General features: G+C 33.7%; 1 protein-coding gene across 1 annotated transcript in view; it reads left to right on the top strand.

The window, feature by feature from the left end:
• Positions 1-20,530, top strand: part of LOC131952087 (basement membrane-specific heparan sulfate proteoglycan core protein) — a 146,415-nt gene that overhangs the window by 99,129 nt on the left and 26,756 nt on the right. Inside the window, exons 36-69 of the mRNA XM_059314592.1 lie at positions 579-710; positions 1,119-1,406; positions 1,945-2,069; positions 2,417-2,593; positions 3,046-3,138; positions 3,353-3,436; positions 3,897-4,045; positions 4,302-4,413; positions 4,725-4,838; positions 5,881-6,008; positions 6,405-6,627; positions 6,932-7,072; positions 7,496-7,777; positions 7,970-8,053; positions 8,548-8,666; positions 8,814-8,925; positions 9,855-9,968; positions 10,192-10,319; positions 11,447-11,533; positions 11,741-11,799; positions 11,974-12,053; positions 12,555-12,695; positions 13,247-13,438; positions 13,767-13,862; positions 14,189-14,275; positions 14,517-14,750; positions 15,434-15,550; positions 15,887-16,014; positions 16,353-16,439; positions 16,641-16,705; positions 17,033-17,302; positions 17,842-17,948; positions 18,418-18,595; positions 19,563-19,688. Coding sequence (XP_059170575.1) covers positions 579-710; positions 1,119-1,406; positions 1,945-2,069; positions 2,417-2,593; positions 3,046-3,138; positions 3,353-3,436; positions 3,897-4,045; positions 4,302-4,413; positions 4,725-4,838; positions 5,881-6,008; positions 6,405-6,627; positions 6,932-7,072; positions 7,496-7,777; positions 7,970-8,053; positions 8,548-8,666; positions 8,814-8,925; positions 9,855-9,968; positions 10,192-10,319; positions 11,447-11,533; positions 11,741-11,799; positions 11,974-12,053; positions 12,555-12,695; positions 13,247-13,438; positions 13,767-13,862; positions 14,189-14,275; positions 14,517-14,750; positions 15,434-15,550; positions 15,887-16,014; positions 16,353-16,439; positions 16,641-16,705; positions 17,033-17,302; positions 17,842-17,948; positions 18,418-18,595; positions 19,563-19,688 — 4,659 coding nt within the window. The remainder of the gene's footprint in view (positions 1-578; positions 711-1,118; positions 1,407-1,944; positions 2,070-2,416; positions 2,594-3,045; positions 3,139-3,352; positions 3,437-3,896; positions 4,046-4,301; positions 4,414-4,724; positions 4,839-5,880; positions 6,009-6,404; positions 6,628-6,931; positions 7,073-7,495; positions 7,778-7,969; positions 8,054-8,547; positions 8,667-8,813; positions 8,926-9,854; positions 9,969-10,191; positions 10,320-11,446; positions 11,534-11,740; positions 11,800-11,973; positions 12,054-12,554; positions 12,696-13,246; positions 13,439-13,766; positions 13,863-14,188; positions 14,276-14,516; positions 14,751-15,433; positions 15,551-15,886; positions 16,015-16,352; positions 16,440-16,640; positions 16,706-17,032; positions 17,303-17,841; positions 17,949-18,417; positions 18,596-19,562; positions 19,689-20,530) is intronic.

The raw sequence follows: 20,530 nt of genomic DNA, 5'->3' as shown, positions 1-20,530 counted from the left end.
ATATGAATGCTTCATCCTGTACGATGTATCTTAGTCCACCCAAATCTGTTAAGCATTTGACTTAAGTTGAGAAAATAATGACAACTGACATTACTATAAAAATATGACAAACTCTACTTCATCCGCCTTACTTAAAACTAATTCTGAAAAGAATGATGACTTTCTGTATGTGCTGGTGTTTACTGATTGTTACACTTAGTTACTTTTATAAGATGCATAATGGTCTTTAAAAAAATTTCAACTGCCCACTCCATTCACTTTACAGCACATTAGAAACTTTTCAACTGCCCATTCCGTTCACTTTACAGCACATTAGAAACTTTTCAACTGCCCATTCCGTTCACTTTACAGCACATTAGAAACTTTTCAACTGCCCACCTCTGTTCACTTAACATTAAAGTTTTTTCAGCTGCTCACTTCTGTTCAGTTTACATTACATTTTTCAGCTGCCTGCCTCTCTTCACTCTAAAGCACATTACAATTTTTTCTGCTGCCTGCCTCTCTTCACTCTAAAGCACATTACAATTTTTTCTGCTGCCTGCATCTCTTCACTCTAAAGCACATTACAATTTTTTCAGCTGCCCGCATCCCTGGTGCCCCATGTGATTCTAGAATGTTCCAGTGTAGAAGCGAGGACCAGTGTATTCCCATTGGCTACCAGTGTGATGAGGAGATTGATTGTCTTGACAGGAGTGATGAGATTGGATGTGGTAAGACCTTTTTTTTCTGCTACAGAAGAATTTTAATTAAAGTGATAAGATTGGATGCGGAGAGAACTGGTTTTTTCTATAACAGAAGTAGACTTATTTTATTTTTTCACCCTACACAGGTTAAAGTTCCACTTTAATATCTTGGACTTAATTATTTCCTCTTAAGTTTTTATGATGTGCATACATTTTAATGTAGGTTTTTTAATTTTTTAATGCAGCTTGCGTTATCAATGCTACTTTAGTATTTCAACTAGAAAAGTTGTATAATCAAACCAATGTTTATTTTGTAGAGCTGTCTCTTTAAACTGTTCCTTCAGTGTTTATTATTGATCCATATCACCTGTTAACAGGATAGAATAACAATGTCTCTTAACATTTAAAACTTGATGTTTTATTTCCATTTCACAGCCCCACCAACCATTGTGACCCCACCTATCCCAGAAATCACGGTGGAAATCAATGGCACATTCACCATTGTCTGTGAGGCCATAGGTGTCCCCACACCTCTGATAGTGTGGCGCCTGAACTGGGGTAACATTCCTTCAGGCGATAGGGTCACTGTCACCAGTATTGAGGGCAAGGGTGTTTTAACTATTCGTAATGCAGTTCCAGAGGATGCTGGTGCTTACACCTGTGAAGCCATCAACAACAGAGGCAGCATTTTTGCTATTCCTGATGCATTGATCATTGTCAGAAGTGAGTGTTTAAGTTATTTTAATGTGTATTTAAGTAATAGAGTATGTGATAGCTACTTTAGAGTTTTTTGTGGGATATGTGATTGATACTTATGATCTATCTTTGAAATATGTAATCACTACTTCAGATTGTGCCAGGATTTTCTGTACTAGGTTACACAATGTAATTAATGTATGGTGTTAGGAGCCATGTGGTTTTTGTTGGTTTATTTTTGATAAAATTAAGCTGATGTGCAAGTTCTAATTTTAGGCAGTAAGATATTGCCAGTGTCTGAGTTGATAGGGATGTGTTAATGGTGTGAAGTGACATTTGAAGTGTAAAGATTTAAACAAAATACAAGTCCAGGTTTTTTTAATAAGTGAAATGCCTTGTCATTATTTTATGGGGTGCATTAGTTGCAAAGCATTCTGAAGCACTGAGTACAGAGCTGGCTAACAAAATGTGAGAATTTTAAAATATTCTCTGTGGTGTGTGAAAAATGTGACTTGAAGACATCACCAACTGTTGTGGTCAGTGGCTTGTATTGTTTTGTCCCTAGGAACTGTTGGAGTCTGCAAACTGCCCAGGTTCAATGCTGAAGCTTCTACAGAGAATCAGTGTGTGAGATGTTTCTGTTTCGGTCAAACTCAGACCTGCTACAGTAGCAGTCTTCAGCTATCTCAGGTGACAGGACATGTTTATTTTTAGATCTGGACTCTGCTAAAATAGGTCATGCATTAATTTTTAAAATCTGGACAAAATTGTTACATTTTAACACCCATTTTCTGCTGACTATCTGTGTAAATTTATTTTAATTGTTGTCACTGTTAGGTTTAGGGTCAGGGCTAAAATGTGGGCTCTGGCTAGGGTTAGCAAAATAGTTGTTTACTGAAAAACCTTACTTTTCAACATAGATGAAAATTGCCACATGAAGCAGATGCGTTCTCCACCTCAACTCCATAGTGAAAATTTTTATTGGCTTGTTTTAAAAATGATTGAAGTTTAAAAAAAAATTATTTCTGTGACTCCAGATTACCCTGGGCAATCAAGTGACCCTTGTGCGTCGTCGCAACGGCCTGGAGCCAGGGGACCAGAGCATTGTGCAGTACATTCCATCATCTCGTGAGTTCCAGATCAGAGAGTTCAACAAGATTCTCAGGAGTGGCAGCTACTACTGGTCTCTCCCTAGACAGTACCTCAGTAAAAAAGTAAATATTTGTTTCAACACAGTATTTATCAGTTTCAAATTTTAAATGTATGCTTTGCAAAATTCTTAAGTGCTAGTTTCTTTTGGTCTCTTGTTTGATTTCTCAGTAAAAAAAAGTAAATATGTTTTGTTACAGTATTTAGTGATTTATTTCTGCAATGTATATCAATATATTCTATATTTGTTTAACTTTAGTTTTTTATGTGCTTTAAATTACTAAAGTTTAGTTGTGGAATTAGTAAGATTTAATATATTCTTCTTCGTTTGAAATTGTAATGATGGAAGGTATTTCCTCCTAAACAGTTGGACAAAGGCTATGGAAGCAAATAGAGAAAGAAAAGCAGGCTGAAAATTGAAGTTAAATGCCTAAATAGCATATAACATGTTGACACGTAATGCTTTAAAAAAAAAGTTTAAGATTAAATATAATTTCACTTATGTTTTTTTTAAAAGCTTAACAGCTATGGTGGAGAGCTGACATACCAGGTCTACTATGAAGTTGACAATTTTGATGTCATCACCAGTGATCCTGATGTCATTCTTACTGTAGGTTTTATTTTCATGGTCTTATTTAAGAATTCAATTACCAGTTTAAAATTGTAATGTTTTATTATTATAAAGTAGCCTATAACTTTTCATGCATTTTTAAATAATGAAATATTTGCTTGGTGTGATATTACAAAATAAGTGAGAACATTTTTAAGGGTAATGGTCTTACATTGTTTTACAAATAATTGAGAATTACTTTTTTTTATTTCAGGGCAATAATATAACTTTGTTCCATAAATCATCATCAACTTTTAGACCAAGAACTCCAACCACCGTCCGAGTACCACTTATTGAGGTAGAACATTGTTGTCTTGTATCTGTTTGCTATTGGTTCCAGTTTCAATTCATTTTAAAATAGAGTTTTACAAAATTTGTAATAGTTTTAAACTCTGACTACTAAAGTAAAAAGTTCCCTTTTCAAACCTGATGGTCCATGGGGCAAGTGAAGTAGATGAACGGCGCCCTTACTTTGCCTAACATAAGTTATTGATCCATCAGAGCTGGGTGGACTCAGGAATGTTCTAATGACTTGAACCCAGGTTCAAACTTGAGACTTTTGGGTTAGCAGTCTAGCACTCTGCCCCTAGGCCATGCCTATGACCACTAACTTTCATTTCACATCAAGCTTGGTTTTTTTTTGTGTAAAAAAATATAAAAAAACTATCCTAACTTCAATTTGATGAGACATTAATTATTTTGAAATTCTATTATTATTACAATTCTGTTTTCTTACTACTGCAAATTTGGGTTTGTAGACTGCTTGGGAACGTACTCAAGACGGCAGGGATTCAAGAACAGGGCCCATTACTGAATATGCCTCTCGTGCTGATTTAATGATGGTCCTGGAAAATGTCACCCACATCTTGATTAGGGCTACCTACGACAGCAGACAATCTCTCATTAAGTAGGTGGTTACGGTTAGGGTTAGTTCATAGTGAACTTCTTGAAACTCTACTCGTAAACAGCAAATTACTATTCAGAATTCAGATACGTTGTCTGAGTTTACATTTTGAATTAGTGCAAACATGGGTTCTTTCTTTTATCTAACTTTTTTAAGACTATTCTCTTAATTTTTTTTTATGTTGAAAATATTTTAAAGTAAAAGTGCATAATTTGAACGTAAAAAGAATAAAATATATATCATATTATTTCTGTTTCAGGCTTGGCAATGTTTTGTTAACAACTGGTGTTCTTCAGAGTACTGGATTAGGTCGGGCTGTTTATGTGGAGGAGTGTACCTGTCCTAGAGGCTATACTGGTTTATCTTGTGAGGTGGGACATTTCATTTCAATGGTTTATTCTTAGAGTTGGAACTTTTAAATATTTCAAAGGGAAAAAAGTCTTTGTTAAAATAAACTTTTGTTACATTATTTGCCTAGCTGTTTGTCAAATTGAAAAATTCTCCAATTCTGGTTGTCTTTTTATATTTTGAAGTAGCTGATGAATAAAATAAAATTGCTTCATACGGTTAAAAAATACAATGTGTTTGATGGAACTAATGAAGTGTTTCTTGTCAACCAAAGTTTTAATATAAAAGAGATGTTCAATTTTTGTTGAACTTCAATTAATTATGTTTGTTTCAGGACTGTGCTCCAGGATATTACAGAGTTAATAGAGGAAGCTATGGCAGGGAGTGTATTGCCTGCAACTGCAATGGCCATTCAAATGACTGTGACGCATTAACTGGAATTTGCAGGGTAAATATTTTCTGAAGATAACTTGATTTTATGCTCATATTAATAAGCTAAAACAGTTGATCATGTTGTGGATTGTTACTTTTTTAAGAGTTTTTTTTTAAATCCATCAGAAATGACACCAGATTGTGCTTTAAATAAAAATAATAGCTGCAGTTTAAGGTATTGAAATATGTATCTAAAACTCTGGTGCTTTTAGGAGCCTCATAATTAGATAGCATTTATAATTACAACTGAAAGTTGTTTATTGCAGTTTATTGCATATAGTTTGCTTAACTTGGTTACCAATACTGGATGAAAAATGTAACATTCTATGAATAAATCCTTTAAAAACAAATGGTAGAAAAGACACCAAACAAGAAAATATTACGATAAAAATTGAGCGCAGATACCTCTTGACTGATCAGTTTTTTATGTTACTGTAGCATATTCTAAAGCTTACTATCTCTTTAGTATCAGCTTCATCTAAAATTTACCATCTAATTATTATTAGTATTTGCTTCATCTCTTCAGTTTTAGCCATGACTTATACTAAACATCTTGTTAGTATTAGCTTCATAAAACACCATTTCTTTAGCATTAGCTTCATCTAAAGCTTACCAGTTCTTTAGTATTAGATTCATCTATTACTTACCCTTCCTTTAGAATTAGCTTCATAAAACACAATTTCTTCAGTATTAGCTTTCTCTAACACTTACCATTTCTTCAGTATTAGCTTTCTCTAACACTTAACATTTCTTCAGTATTAGCTTTCTCTAACACTTAACATTTCTTCAGTATTAGCTTTCTCTAACACTTAACATTTCTTCAGTATTAGCTTTCTCTAACACTTAACATTTCTTCAGTATTAGCTTTCTCTAACACTTAACATTTCTTCAGTATTAGCTTTCTCTAACACTTAACATTTCTTCAGTATTAGCTTTCTCTAACACTTAACATTTCTTCAGTATTAGCTTTCTCTAACACTTAACATTTCTTTAGTATTAGCTTTATCGAACACCGTTTCTGTAGTATCAGCTGTATCCAACACTTACCATCTCCCCAGAACTGCCTTGATAACACAGCTGGACTGTACTGTGATGAGTGTGCTGTTGGTTTTGTTGGTGACCCACGCAACCAGGGACCAGATGCCTGTCAGCCTTGTCCTTGTCCTCTCACAATATCAACAAACCAGTACGAATTTTTTAAAATACATTTCTGATGAAATTTAATCCAACACAAATTACAATTTAAATGAAGTTTATTATTTTTAATTGAAAAATTAGGCTAATGAATATTTCAAAATGTATAACAACCTCTTAATCACTTTCTTTTGATGCATTACTTTTTTTCTCTTTTCTTTGTTCTTATTTGTAACACTGCAGAGATTTTCTCCAACATTATTAAGTATTAAATGCCAGTTCATTCCTACTTCACGATGATTTTATTTCTAGATGTTCACCCAAAAACTTCTGCACACATCCCCTGATTAATACAATTTTAAAACTGAGTTTAGATTTCTTTAGTCCCTTAATTAAAAATATTCTTAAATTTGAATAATCCTTTTAAAAATTTTTTTCTACCAACTAGATTCAGCCGCACCTGCAGACTAGACCGTGATAGACAAATCACCTGCACGGCCTGTCAACCAGGCTACACTGGTCGCCAGTGTGAACGTTGTGCTGATGGCTATGTTGGTGACCCAATGACGCCAGGTGACAGGTGCCGACCAAAGAGTGAGGACGAGCTCTGCGACCCAAGAGGCAGTTTGTCTCCCATTCCAAATGCTGCCACAAGACAATGTCAATGCAAGGTAGCTCATCCTTTGCTGTTTATTTGTTTGTTTTTATCCAACTATTCATTAGCATGTAACTAATAAAATGTAACTTACCTGGACATTTCTGGGATTTAATAAAGTTATATTTTAGCAGAAGAAAAATCATACAAGACCAGAAATAAATTCCTATAAGTTTTGTTTGGCATAAAGCATGCTTTGTAAGAATTCACATATCATCTATATGTATACTATTTATTAATTTATTTAGAAAAAAATTTAAGTCACGCATTTTCTGTTTACCAATTGATTGCTGACAAGTGTGTGAATCCTCTCCTTACAGCCTAATGTAATGGGACAGTATTGCAACACCTGTAGACGAGACACCTTCTACCTGTCAGACTACACTCCATATGGCTGTATTGCTTGCTTCTGTATGGGGGTCACACAGGCTTGTCAAAGTACCACATGGAAACGGGCTGCGGTAAATACATTTACATTGGGAGAGTTTTTAAAAATAATTAGCTAGCTTAGCTGGAAACATATATATATATATATATATATATATATATATATATATATATATATATATATATATATATATATATATATATATATATACATATATATATATATATATATATATATATATATATATATATATATATATATATATACATATATATATATATACATATATATGTATATATACATATATATGTATATGTATATACATACAAATTATTTTTTATCAACATGTTAAATTTTGTACCTATTGAATATTTTTGATTTACATTAAGATTTTTGTTGACCTGTTAAATCAACAAATATATATTTATAACCGCTGTTTTAGTTCTCTTTCTTTCAGATAAATTTCAGATTTGCTATACATTTTTAAAATTCACAGGTCAATTTAGCATTCTTCCAAGACCAAGCAGGCCTTGTTTTAACTGACGCTATGCAAAAGCAGAAGATAGAAGAGGGCTTCAGCGTTGACAGACAATCGAAGGTGTTGAAGTACTCAAGGTTTAACCAGTTGCAGAGAGGTAACTACTACTGGTCCTTGCCTCAGCAGTTTTTGGGGAATAAGGTGACAGCTTACGGTGGCAACCTGAGGTTCACTCTTAAATACAGACCAGGAAGGGATGATACTCAAACAAGTTTGGATGAGCCTTTGGTTGAAATTGAAGTAAGATTTTTATTTTCTTGCAGTTTAATTTAATATTTTACTTTTATGATTTGTGATTTATTTTCTTAGCTTTGAAAGTTTATTTACTTAAGATTACCAGTTTACATGGAACATTTTGTTAACCTGCGATAAAGTATCTAATAATGTGAAAGCTTTAAGTAAAATTCAAAACATAATGTTGTATTTTATCAGGGAAATGGCATTGTATTTGTGTACTTGCCTCGAACTCCCCTGATGGAGAATAAGGATCAATCATTCTCTGTCCGTTTTGTTGAGGTATGTATAGGCTTACATACTATTATTTTCTTATAACAGTGCATTACAAAGTTTCCCACTAAAATGTGCTTTCAGTAATATTTGTTATCAGTTTATTTTCTAAATTGATGGATCTTCATCATACCGCTGATAAAACTATGTGTTAGTGTTATAATCTAGGCTAGCCTGGTATGCCTGATTCCTTTAAGGGAGATCTTTCCCAGTAAATGTTTCTTAAACTAGATCATGGGCTGAAAGAAAGTAATGCTTTGCTGAATGTATTCCCTTGTTGACAAAAAGGATGTGCCAACAGTAAAGACAGCCCATATTGTCTAACTTCTTTTTTATATACATGTTTTTAAATTTATTTAATAATACAAATTTTACAGTGATTTTTTTGTTTTCCATTAAATAAAAAACTATTGCATAATTTCAAATTGAGCTATCCGTGTTTTATTATCTATTTTACATAAGATGTAACAATGAAGTTAAAACAAGCATGTAATTTATTCCAGTCTGAATGGAGTAGAGTGGACGGTGAGAGAGCAACCAGAGAACATCTGCTGATGGTCTTAGCTGACCTGGATAAGATTCTCATCCGAGCGACCTTTACATCTGACACTGCTGAGTCCTCGTAAGTTCTGAATGCCAGATGCCACAGATCCACTTGTTGCGTCACTTTTCACATTTTTAATAGACAGTGGTTTGATTCAAGTGTGGATTGTAAAAAAATTAAATATTTTACAAAGAAATTAATTTTTGTGTTATCACATATGAACAGAATCAGTGGCATTTCAATGGATATAGCAGAAGACCGAGATACAGATAGTGAGCGTGCGTACACAGTTGAGCAGTGCAGTTGTCCAAGAGGATACAAAGGCCTTTCCTGTGAGGTAAGAGTTCTTAGACCTTATATTTCTTTACTTTTTACTTTCTCGTATATACGAAGTATAGAGAAAGTCTTGTAATCGTGTACAAAAAAAAAAAATCGAGATTTTTACAAATCTCGACGTTTTACACCTCACTATACGGAAAAACATAATTTTGCAATCTTGTCCGTATGTCTGTGTGTGTGTCTGTCTGTGTGTAAACACGATAACTTGAGTACCGTTACAGCTAGGTTGGTGAAATTTCATATATAAGTATTTATCAAAATCGTAGATCCGTATCAACTTTTGAGCGATTTCCGATAACCGGAAGTGGTACTTTTTCTACTTTGAATTTTTCAAAAGCCTATAACTTGAGAACTATTTCAGATAGATAAATGAAATTTCACATGTAAGTAAAAGATCTAATTCTCTACCTTCTTTCAAATTTTGAGTAATTTCCGTTGACCGGAAGTACTAATTTACGCTATTTCCGATTTCTCAAAAAACGTATGTAAATTTATAAAGTGCTAATAATATTGCGCACTATTATGCACATTTTGCTTTGGCGTTCGCTTGGTGTGCAATTCTTTTTTCTATGAGATTCTATTCTATTTTTAAAAGTTTAAGTAATTAAAAATCATGTCTATATTCCAAGTTATATAAGAATATTCGAGAAAGTTTAGGGGAGATCACTCCCGGTTTATTTAAACTTTGAATTAAATTAAATAATAAAATCTAAACCATATTTTAGTAACATAAAGATTAAAATAATGTTTTGTTTGTTTTTGCATGAGGATATATGAAATGAGTTTTTGTTTTTTATTTTTGGTGGATGAGAAAAATTTTGCCCTTTTTCTTTAGTTTTACTCCATAAAGATGTTTGAAGCAGTAGTTTTTTTTTTAATTTAATTTTTATTGCAAGAAGATCTTTGAAAATATATTTTCTCTTCAAGGATTGTGACACTGGCTACACACGGTCAGGGTCTGGACTTTACCTTGGTTTATGTGAGCCCTGCAGGTGTAACAAACACTCTGCTGAATGTGATGCTGAGAATGGAGATTGCAGAGTCAGTTCAAAATTTGTTTTTCTACTACACTTCATTTTCTTTTAGTATTATTTTTTTAACAATTTTTCTTTTTAAATTATCTAAAATTGTAAATTATGTGGTTATTTTTCTAAACATAAAAATTGGTTCCTGATCTTTAATTGATTACTTATCTCAAAATAAGAACAATTTAAAAATGTATTCCTTATCTGTTACTATCAATTTGGCATTACTTGTCTGATAGAATTGCCGACACAACACAGAGGGACAATACTGTGAACGCTGTGCCCGTGGTTATTATGGTGTTGCAACTAACGGCTTTGAAAATGACTGCCAGAAGTGCCCATGCCCCCTGACTGATTCTCCTAACCAGTAAGTTTACATTTTTTTTTACTATTTATAGCTTTTATCATGTTTTTCTCTTACCCTCATAATTTAGTTTTGGTCTTAAGACAAAAGACATAACTATGCCAAAGTCAAATAGAAAATGAAAAACAAAAATAACCCAACTGAAGCCTTAAAATAAATTCCTACAGTGATTAACCTGCATGAGATTTTGCTTTTTACATTGATTAGGTTAAAAATTTACAAGAAAAACAAAACACAGCTCAACAGCAGAAAAACATCTTACTGTAAAACCCTATTTCAAAACAGGAAGTCTGAGCATGTGAATTTTAAAACCAATACTGGAGTAAAAATACATTACTATCACTCTCTTATTAAGAAAACTAAATAAAAACTTACAATCTATATATATAATTCTCCTCTGCGAGCCATTAGAAAACAAGCTGCAAGCGCCTCCTTACAGTCCCCTCTCTTTATCACTATCACTACCACCCTACCCCACCCCCACATGGTCTGCTGAGCTGTGGTCACGTTTATGTTTACAAACCGTACAGCCAGGTTTAGTGACGGCTATTAGGGGCAGATAATTTAGTTTGAACCGACTTTAAACTTACAGGAGGTAACTAAGAGGAGGCTGCTTTCACGGGGGGGGGGGGGGGGTAGGGTTGGGGTTAGGGGAAAGGAGGGGGGTTAGTGTTTTAAAGCAAATATTTTCAGTGGCAGCATTGGTACTGTCGAATTCACAAATTATGAATTACTGAAAAGTAGAAAATAAATCAACTAAATAGCGGCGTATGATACGCCGCGGGTCGGCTCGTGCTATTTAAATCAAGTAATTCAAGTGTGGTGCTGCCAGAATTAATTATGTTTCTGAATATTATATAACAATCAGTAAGTCATATTTAAACTAACTTATTCACTCTTTAAAATAAGCTCAGTTTTGCAAAATATTACATATAAAATGCAAGCATACTTAATGACAGTGTCATGTTTATGTATATGTGTGTTCGTTGTAGCATTTGTTTAAAAAAAAAAATTCCTTTCAGGTTTAGCACAGATTGTATTTTGGAATCAGATGGGCAGGTTACTTGTAGCTCCTGAAAATAAATGATAGAATTATTAGGCATTTGTTTAAAAAAAAAATTTCCTTTCAGGTTTAGCACAGATTGTATTTTGGAATCAGATGGGCAGGTTACTTGTACAGCTTGTCCAGCTGGACATACTGGACGCAGATGTGAGAGGTAAGTTGACTCAGGTCTTTAGTACATGATAGTTCATAGGTCATACCAAGTGCAGTTCATTTCTTTCTGACATTCGCATATGTAAGAAATTTTTTATTAGCTTCACAGCAAGCATTGATGATTATTTTGTAGTTTTTTTTGTTGTTAAAGACTGCTAGCTGTGATTTTAATTTTAAAAGTTTACATGTTATTAATTGATGTTTACAGATGTGCACCTGGTTACCAAGGCAACCCTATGCGCCCGGGAGACTATTGCAAACTTATTAGTGAGTGTCATTTTAAGATGTAAACTGAAAACTCACTAAATAAAATTATTAATAAGATAAAGGGTGGTCATATTTTTTTATATACAAAAATGGATACAATAATAATAATTGGCACACATAGAAAAACTTTTTGAAAGTCAGCTTTACTGTTTGATTTTTGTTTTTAATCCTTAGATGTCACATGTGACTGCGATGAAAGAGGGACAGTACCTAACACCCTTTGTGACCCTGTCACTAAACAATGCCAATGCAAGGTAAGATCATGTTTACTAGTAAAATACATTTTCAAAAAAATCTTACATATATATATATATGCATGTATGTAGGCCTATATGTAGGCATATATATATATATATATATATATGTAAATATCCCTTGCTATAAACATGTATATATATACATATATAATATAGGTAAATATCCCTTGCTAGTATTAGAACAATAATGTTGTAAATAAATAAATGATAAGATTTTCTTTGTAGAATTTTTTTTCACAATGAGCTTTAACAAGCCTATTTTTTTAGGAAAAATAAATCTACAGTTTTCAAGCTATTAAGAAAAGCAAAAGATTTTTAAAAATTCCTAAAAAAGTGTTATGTCACTGAATGAATAATTTACCTCTGTGTCCTAAATTAAATTTTGTGATTAGCTTAGACAAACCCTCATGGGTAATCATCCCAAATGTTTCTAAAAATCAAGCTAGCTTTACTTTTAGTAAATTCAGAGTACATCTAATTTTAAGATATCTTTTTTAGAGTAATGTTCAAGGGAGACGATGTGATATGTGTAAGCGAGGTTATTTCCACTTGAATGATGACAATCAACAAGGGTGCACCAAGTGCTTCTGTATGGGAATTTCTAATCAATGTTCAAGTGCCAATTACTACAGAGAAGAGGTAAGCAGACTGGTCTAAATAATATCTAGTATATTAAACCAAAGTAGAATCGATTCCGTCTAGGCTAATCCTTTACTTGTCATTATTCTATAACATAAAAACAATTTACCACTATTTATCATAATCTTACCTACATCATGTAGCTATTCATTTTAAAACAAAACATTGAAATTCATATCATTATCTTTTGTAGATAGCTCCATGTAAAAAAATGTGCTACTATTATAGGCAAACTATTAGCTAATTTAATGTTTTTTTTTATTATTATAAAAAAGACCCATGTTTTTATTGTCAATAATCAATCTCTCTCTCTCTCTCTTTATTTCTTTCTTTCTTTCTCATTAATACCATTCAACGTGTAGTAAAGCAGATAGCAATAACTATTTTATTAAATATTTTTCTCAAACAAGTGTAACATTTCAATAACATATGCCTATAATTCACGTCTAACAGATACCCATGTTGCTGAAATCCATATTGAATTTTATTTATTGTTAAGACCTATGTTGAGTTTTAATCTTTAAACCCATATTGAGCTTTATTTATTGTAGATAAGACCCATGCTAAATGAAGATGGTTCTCACAACTTTATGTTGGTTAACCGAAGACTCACAAGAAATATCACTGAAGGATTCAGCTTTGATGAAGAGACCAACGATGTGACATTTGTCAGATTTGGGGGTATCCAGCGATCACGTGAGAGTTTGTTTATTCAGCTGCCACCAAAATTTAGAGGAGATAAGGTAGTGATATTTGACATTAACATTTTGTTTGATAATCTGTTTTTGTTGTTTTATTAGGCCCAATTTTTTGTGTTTTGGTGAAGGTCTTTTTATTTAATTAAAGTATATGAGAACACTATTTTAATGTTGTTAATGGCAGGTGTGTCCTAACTGATTTAAAACTAGTTTGAAATTAATTTTAAAATCCAGCAACAAATAACTTACCTAAGTTATCTACCCTGAATGTGATATAAATTGATGTATCATTATTATTCTTGTTAATTAGATGGAATTTTCAAGAAATACAACAATTTTTATTATGAAATGATTTAATCTGTTTTCAATCTAGGTGTCATCCTATGGAGGTTACCTGAAATTTGGATTATCCTACACCACAGCTTCTAACAGAGGACTAGAAACACCTGATGTTGATGTTGAAATCATTGTGAGTTTGATGATTATCCTAATAGAATGGTTGTGTTGTGGCTATGTACCTCAAGATTTCAAGATTCTCTCTTCTTAAGTTGTATCACTACTTTAGTCTAAAATGTATTCCTATACAAGAGAGCTCTAAGTGAGCTACCTGTTAGGCTATGGAAGATAAGGCAGATGGTAATAGGGTACAGTCCTTCAAAGTTTCAGAAACCCAAATGTCTTTTGAAGTTTAAAATATCAATATTGGACTTCACTTTATACACAACTAGTGTCACTTCATATACTTAAGGAAATTTTTACAGATCTCTAGATAAACAGAGTTATATTTTTCTCTAGGGCCGATCAGACGTGAGACTGTACTTGCAGTTCCGCACCTCTCCAAGACCCCAGCAATCATATGACTATGAGATTCTGTTGGTTGAAGTAAGTATGATGGCTTTAAAAAATATAGTGTTTTTTTTTTCAAACTGGTCTTCAAATTTATGAAATGTTGGATTGAAATTGTTAAAACGAATCTAAAATTAAGGTAACTTTGGATCAATCTTTAAAAAATATTAAATTTTTTTTTTTAATGTTATATACTGCTAATTATTTTTCTCGTTAAACTTTATGTACATCTATAAAAGTTCAACTTTTACAAACATTGAATAACTTTTTTCTCCAGGATTCATTCAGAACTCCCACTGAGACTCAGAAACCAACGAGAGAAACCTTCTTGTCTGTGCTGTCTGACATCAGCGCTATTCTGATCAGGGCAACCTACTACTCTGCCATGGAAACATTGACACTGAAGAATCTGCGCATGGAGACAGCTGTTCCTCAACCTAATGGCAACAGGGGCACCCCTGAAGTTGAATACTGTCGTTGTCCTGAGGGATACTCTGGCCTGTCATGTCAGGTAGAATGAATTATCTCCCCTGTCGTTTATCTCATTTTCTCTCTTTCTGAATTGCCTGTCATGATAAATTATATCTTTTAGTGAATTGTCTCCCATAAGGTATTTGTCTTTCTTGATAAATTGTGTCCCATGATAAATTCTCTCTTACGATGAACAATTTGTGATGCTACATCTACAAGGCACCTCATGCATGTAAAGTTAGATAAGTAATAAGGGTAAGACAGATTCAGATGCAGTGTAGAGTATTCATTTCTTAGAAAATTCCTAATTTTCTCCTTAAATTTACCAGTTGAGAATTTTGCTCTCATCAACTGTTTTGTTTTCAATTTGACCACAAACAGCTAGTGGCAAAATTGTGAGGGCTTTAATAGTTGGTCCATTTGCCAGGGTGGGAGTGTTTGAATCTAACTAGTTTAAACTGGCCAGCATGTATATTAATAGATGTTAGAGTAGTCTATGATATTACAGGCAGGGCCACTACTGAAACTCATACTGGATTAAATTGGAATAATTGTTATGTCATATGCAAAAGGGTGTCACTTTAAGTTAAACATTCTTATAGCTATACATATTTGTGTGAAACTTCATGTATTGTCAGTCAGATTTGTGTAGTTATAAAAGAGTTAATTGTATTATCTAATGCCCTTAGAAAGGCCAGTAACAACATTTTAACTTTTCTACAGCAATGTTCATCTGGGTATCTCAGGGTTGAAGATCCAGCATCCCCCTATGGTCGCTGTATTAGGTGTAACTGCAACGGTCATGCTACAAGCTGTGATCCCAACACTGGAACCTGTCTGGTTGGTTTTGTAGACATCGTAGGGTCACCTACACAGACATCTTAGGGTCACCTACACAAATATCTTAGGGTTACTTACACAATATTTTAGGGTCAAATTACACAAACATTTTAATGTCAGCTTAAACAAACATTTTTGGAGTTACACAAATATTTTAACATCAGCTTTTACAAACATTTTTGGATCAAGCTACACAAATATTTTAACATCAGCTTTTACAAACATTTTTGGGTCAAGTTATACAAATATTATAAGGTCAAGTTACAAGTTTTTCAGGACTGTATATTTTTGATATTACATTTCTTATTTAATGAAGTTTACATCTATTTTGTACAGAACTGTCTCCATAACACTGAGGGTGACAGGTGTGAGCGCTGCGCTACTGGTTACTATGGAGACCCCACCTCAGGAACACCATCTGACTGTCGGCAATGTGCTTGTCCACTCACAATTGCATCCAACAAGTAAAATTATTTATCCTTTACATGCCCTCTCACCTTCTGCTTTAATTACATTAGTTTATTGTTTACAATATAGTACAATCACCTATAAGTCTATATTTATATTTAGTGAAATAGATTTTCACCTATTCTTATTTTTTTATACCTAATATCCAGTGATATATGACTTTTTGACTGATTACTGGTTAAGTAATTCTGCCAAATAGTAGTTTCAGATCCAACACTGTCTTGTTTCAAATATTCTAGTATTCAGTCATCATAAGTTTATATAGAAGCTTAAGAAATAATGTGTCAAATAAGCCTTGTAACAAAGTTTTTTTTATGTGTTTGTCCTGTTGCAGTTTTTCACCAACCTGTATGCTGGCTCAAGACAACAGGATCACATGTACTAGGTGTAGAACAGGATACACTGGACGGGATTGTGGAGAGTAAGATTTAAATATATTTTTTTTTACCTGTCTTAGTTTGTTTGTATATAGTTCAGGTGTTATCTAGTTACTATTTACAAAAGCATTTACAATTAAAAATAAAGATGCTTGACATATATAAAAGTGATGACTTAATTTAAATAATTAATTTAAAGAATTGTTTGAAAGTTTACTATCAAAACTTGTATTATTATCTTGTAGGTGTGCTGAAGGATACACTGGCAACCCTAGGATACAAGATGGCAAGTGTGAGAGGATAGAAACAGGTAAGTTACCACATGTTTCTGTGTATCACCTCAAAATGTATTAAAAAACTGGCTGGACAACCAGACTTGTCTCTAAGGACTTAGGGGTCTGGCCTCTCCAGTTACTATAATCACCATTCTTTATTGTGTTTGGCAATGTAGAGCGTAAAGTCACAATTTTATCCTATTAGCAAGCTTGGCCTATTCAAAGCTAATACTTAGCTATCTATTTTTTAAAGTGTTACTTTCATTGCAAAGCTGATTAATAATATTTAAGAGTTTTAAGTGACAAAAAAAAATGTTTCTTTGGATAGAACTTACCTATTTGTAAACTATTTTTTTTTTCAGCTGTGAGAGTAACAGTCACCCCCACCAGCCTCACTGAGCAGCTTGGCTCCACTGCCATATTCCAGTGTGTACCCAATGGCCGTGGACCTTTCAATGTTGTGTGGAGCAGGTTGGACCGTGGAGCACTACCCAGCAGAGCAGTCGTTGGACCAGGGCCAAACTACAAGCTGACCATCTCCAATTTGGAGTACCGGGATGAAGCCAGATATGTTTGTACAGTCTCAAACACTGAGGGAACCTACCGCGGCTACACTGATTTAGTGGTACAAGGTGAGTCTTTAAACTAACCACTGCTGCGTTACTTTAATTGTATGACATGGTCAGGGTTGGTCTGTTTCTTTGACGCCAGCAAAAAGATACACTGTGGTCAGTTCTATGTCCAGACTGCATTAATTATGTGAAATGGGCAGGGTGTGTCTGTTTCTTTGACCACAGCGAACAAAGATATACTGTCTAGCCTGGTTTAAAATATTTTGTCTGACAAAATGTTTTTATATATACACAAACATTGACAGAATCTTTTATCATGGCAGTTTTTTAATTTATTTATAGACACTTTGAAATTCCATAAATTTTTACCAAAGTACAGATTTGCCTCTTCCGCTATCATGTTTTGGATATTTTTATTTATGTATGTTAGTTTGTGCAAACATCGAGTTAAAATGTGACTATATTTTAAAATGTATTTCTTAAATTTCATTCAAGTACAAACAAAAAATTATTTATTTTTTTAAATAAAAGAAAGTACAGTTGAAAAAATAAAAAAGTAGTACTGTAAAAGTGTATAAAATTGTTGAATGTTTTTTCAGCTCCATCAACCCCAATAAGGGTGAGGATTGAGGGAGAAACCAGAATTGTTGCAAGACCTGGTGTCAACATCACAGTTTCCTGTGTGGCTGTTCAGTACAGCAGTGCTGTGAGCTATTTTCTTACATACATCTTTTTGATAAATTTATCTGTAACCACTTATAAATCAAATATATATATATATATATATATATATATATATATATATATATATATATATATATATATATATATATATATATATATATATATATGATTTCGGGAGCAGGACATTACATCCCATTGTCAGTATCCACTTTCCTCTCCTTGGTCATTATTGTTATCCTCACCCCCTGTAAGATTACTCAACAGAAATTAGCCTCCTCTCCCCAGGTCAATTATTAATTGGTCCTTTACTGGAAAGGGAAATGCATAGGTTTAAGTATATGTATTCTCAAGGGTTGGGGGTAAGTGATCTTGGGTGTAATGTCCCTTGTAAATTTACCTACTTCTAAAAATGTTTTGGAATTCCTCCCCCTCCTCCCCCTCCCCCAACTGCATCCACCTGAATCAGACTTCTCTCATCCAATCCTATTCAGGCCAACTATGTTCTGTCATGGATGAGAGAATCAGGCAGGCGCCTGCCACCAAAAGTTTTTGAACAGAATGGTCAGCTGGTCATCCCTAACATTGATGAAGACGACCTGGGAGTTTACACCTGCACAGGGTCTCAGCCTGGCAGTACAGACAGGGTCAATGTAACAATTGTCTTTGGAAGTAAGGATATTTGTTTGGTAGTTTAAAAGTTAAGCTTGAGTTGGTAAAAAAAACAACAACATAAAGCACTCTTTAGAACCTCTTTTAGAAGTCCATAAAGATCACAGATTTCAGTGACCTCAGCATTTGTTTGGATGGCGTGTTCAGCATTATACCCAATCGTGTTTACTTTCCCTAATTTGAGACTTAATAATTTAGTGTAAAATGGCTGTTAGCTTTTTTGAACAAAGCAAATGTAAGTGAAAACAGAGAAATTATCTTATTCATATATAAATATCATAGGGGGGGTTTAACCCTTGGGTAGTAGTAAAATGATGTTAGTAACTAGCACCTAGTCACCTATGCTTCCTTAATAAGTAAAAAATATCTCCGCGGGCGAGATAAGAGGACCTCGCGGGCCACATACGGCCAGCGGGCCGTAGTTTGGAGACCCCTGGGCTAAACAATAGAACTCCAAACAACACAAACAAAAGCTTTGAATTAGAAATTAGAGTAGTGAAGTGTGCATCCGAGGGCATTAAATCATGGACTAAACTATATTTGTCCCTGGCCATTAGATGACACTAACTCTTGTCTGTCAATTACAAGTCTTGAGGTCATTAATTCATGGACTAAACTATATTTGTCCCAGGTCATTAGATGACACTAACTCTTGTCTGTCAATTACATGTCTTGAGGGCATTAAATCATGGACTAAACTATATTTGCCCCAGGCCATTAGATGACACTAACTCTTGTCTGTCAATTACATGTCTTGAGGGCATTAAATCATGGACTAAACTATATTTGCCCCAGGCCATTAGATGACACTAACTCTTGTCTGTCAATTACATGTCTTGAGGGCATTAAATCATGGACTAAATTATATTTGTCCCAGGCTATTAGATGACACTAACTCTTGTCTGTTAATTACAGGTCTGGAGTATTTATGAATGCATTTTAAAGGTTGTTTTTTTCTGTGTTCCAGCTGTCTCTGTAAGACCAAACATTAGAATAGAACCCAGGTTTTTGAGGGTTGCTGAAGGGGACAGTGTGGAGTTCAGATGTAATGTTCTAGCTGGAAGTCCAAGACCAACTGTTGTTTGGAGCAGAGGTGAATAGTTTACTGCTAGATATAATGGTTTTTAAAGACCAATTTTTAAATATACTTATGTTCATTTTCCTTGGAGTATAAATATTTTATTACATTTTAATCAGTGTTGAATTATAGTTCTCAAGAAAATTACATAAATTGATGTGCAGGTTCAATTTTGTTTTAGGCTCTGCTACTTCTCTTTTACACTAATTCCTTCTTTTTAAGGGTGTATTCTCAAAATAGAAGTGCTGAAATTTAAGATAGCAATTTTAAATATATAAATATCAAATTTTAACTTACTTTATCAAAAAAAATGTATTAATACAATCAAAATTGTAAACAGTTTATACAACACATGCTGTTTTTAAATGTGTAACACTTGGGTGATGACAGTACAAACCAATTTACTTTTCACACCTGCTTGTGCTACTTGACTAGGGTGGTTATAGAACTGTTGCTTAACTAGGGTGGTTATAGAACTGTTGCTTGACTAGGGTGGTTATAGAACTGTTGCTTGACTAGAGTGGTTATAGAACTGTTGCTTGACTAGGGTGGTTATAGAACTGTTGCTTGACTAGGGTGGTTATAGAACTTGCTTGACTAGGGTGGTTATAGAACTGTTGCTTGACTAGGGTGGTTATGGAACTGTTGCTTGACTAGGGTGGTTATAGAACTGTTGCTTGACTAGGGTGGTTATAGAACTTGCTTGACTAGGGTGGTTATAGAACTTGCTTGACTAGGGTGGTTATAGAACTGTTGCTTGACTAGGGTGGTTATGGAACTGTTGCTTGACTAGGGTGGTTATTGAACTGTTGCTTGACTAGAGTGGTTATAGAACTGTTGCTTGACTAAGGTGGTTA

Source organism: Physella acuta, unplaced genomic scaffold, assembly GCF_028476545.2.
Source record: "Physella acuta isolate Inbredline_101_S28 unplaced genomic scaffold, ASM2847654v3 ptg000851l, whole genome shotgun sequence".
Classification (NCBI taxonomy): Eukaryota; Metazoa; Mollusca; class Gastropoda; family Physidae; genus Physella; species Physella acuta.
This window is presented reverse-complemented; position numbering and strand designations above follow the sequence as displayed.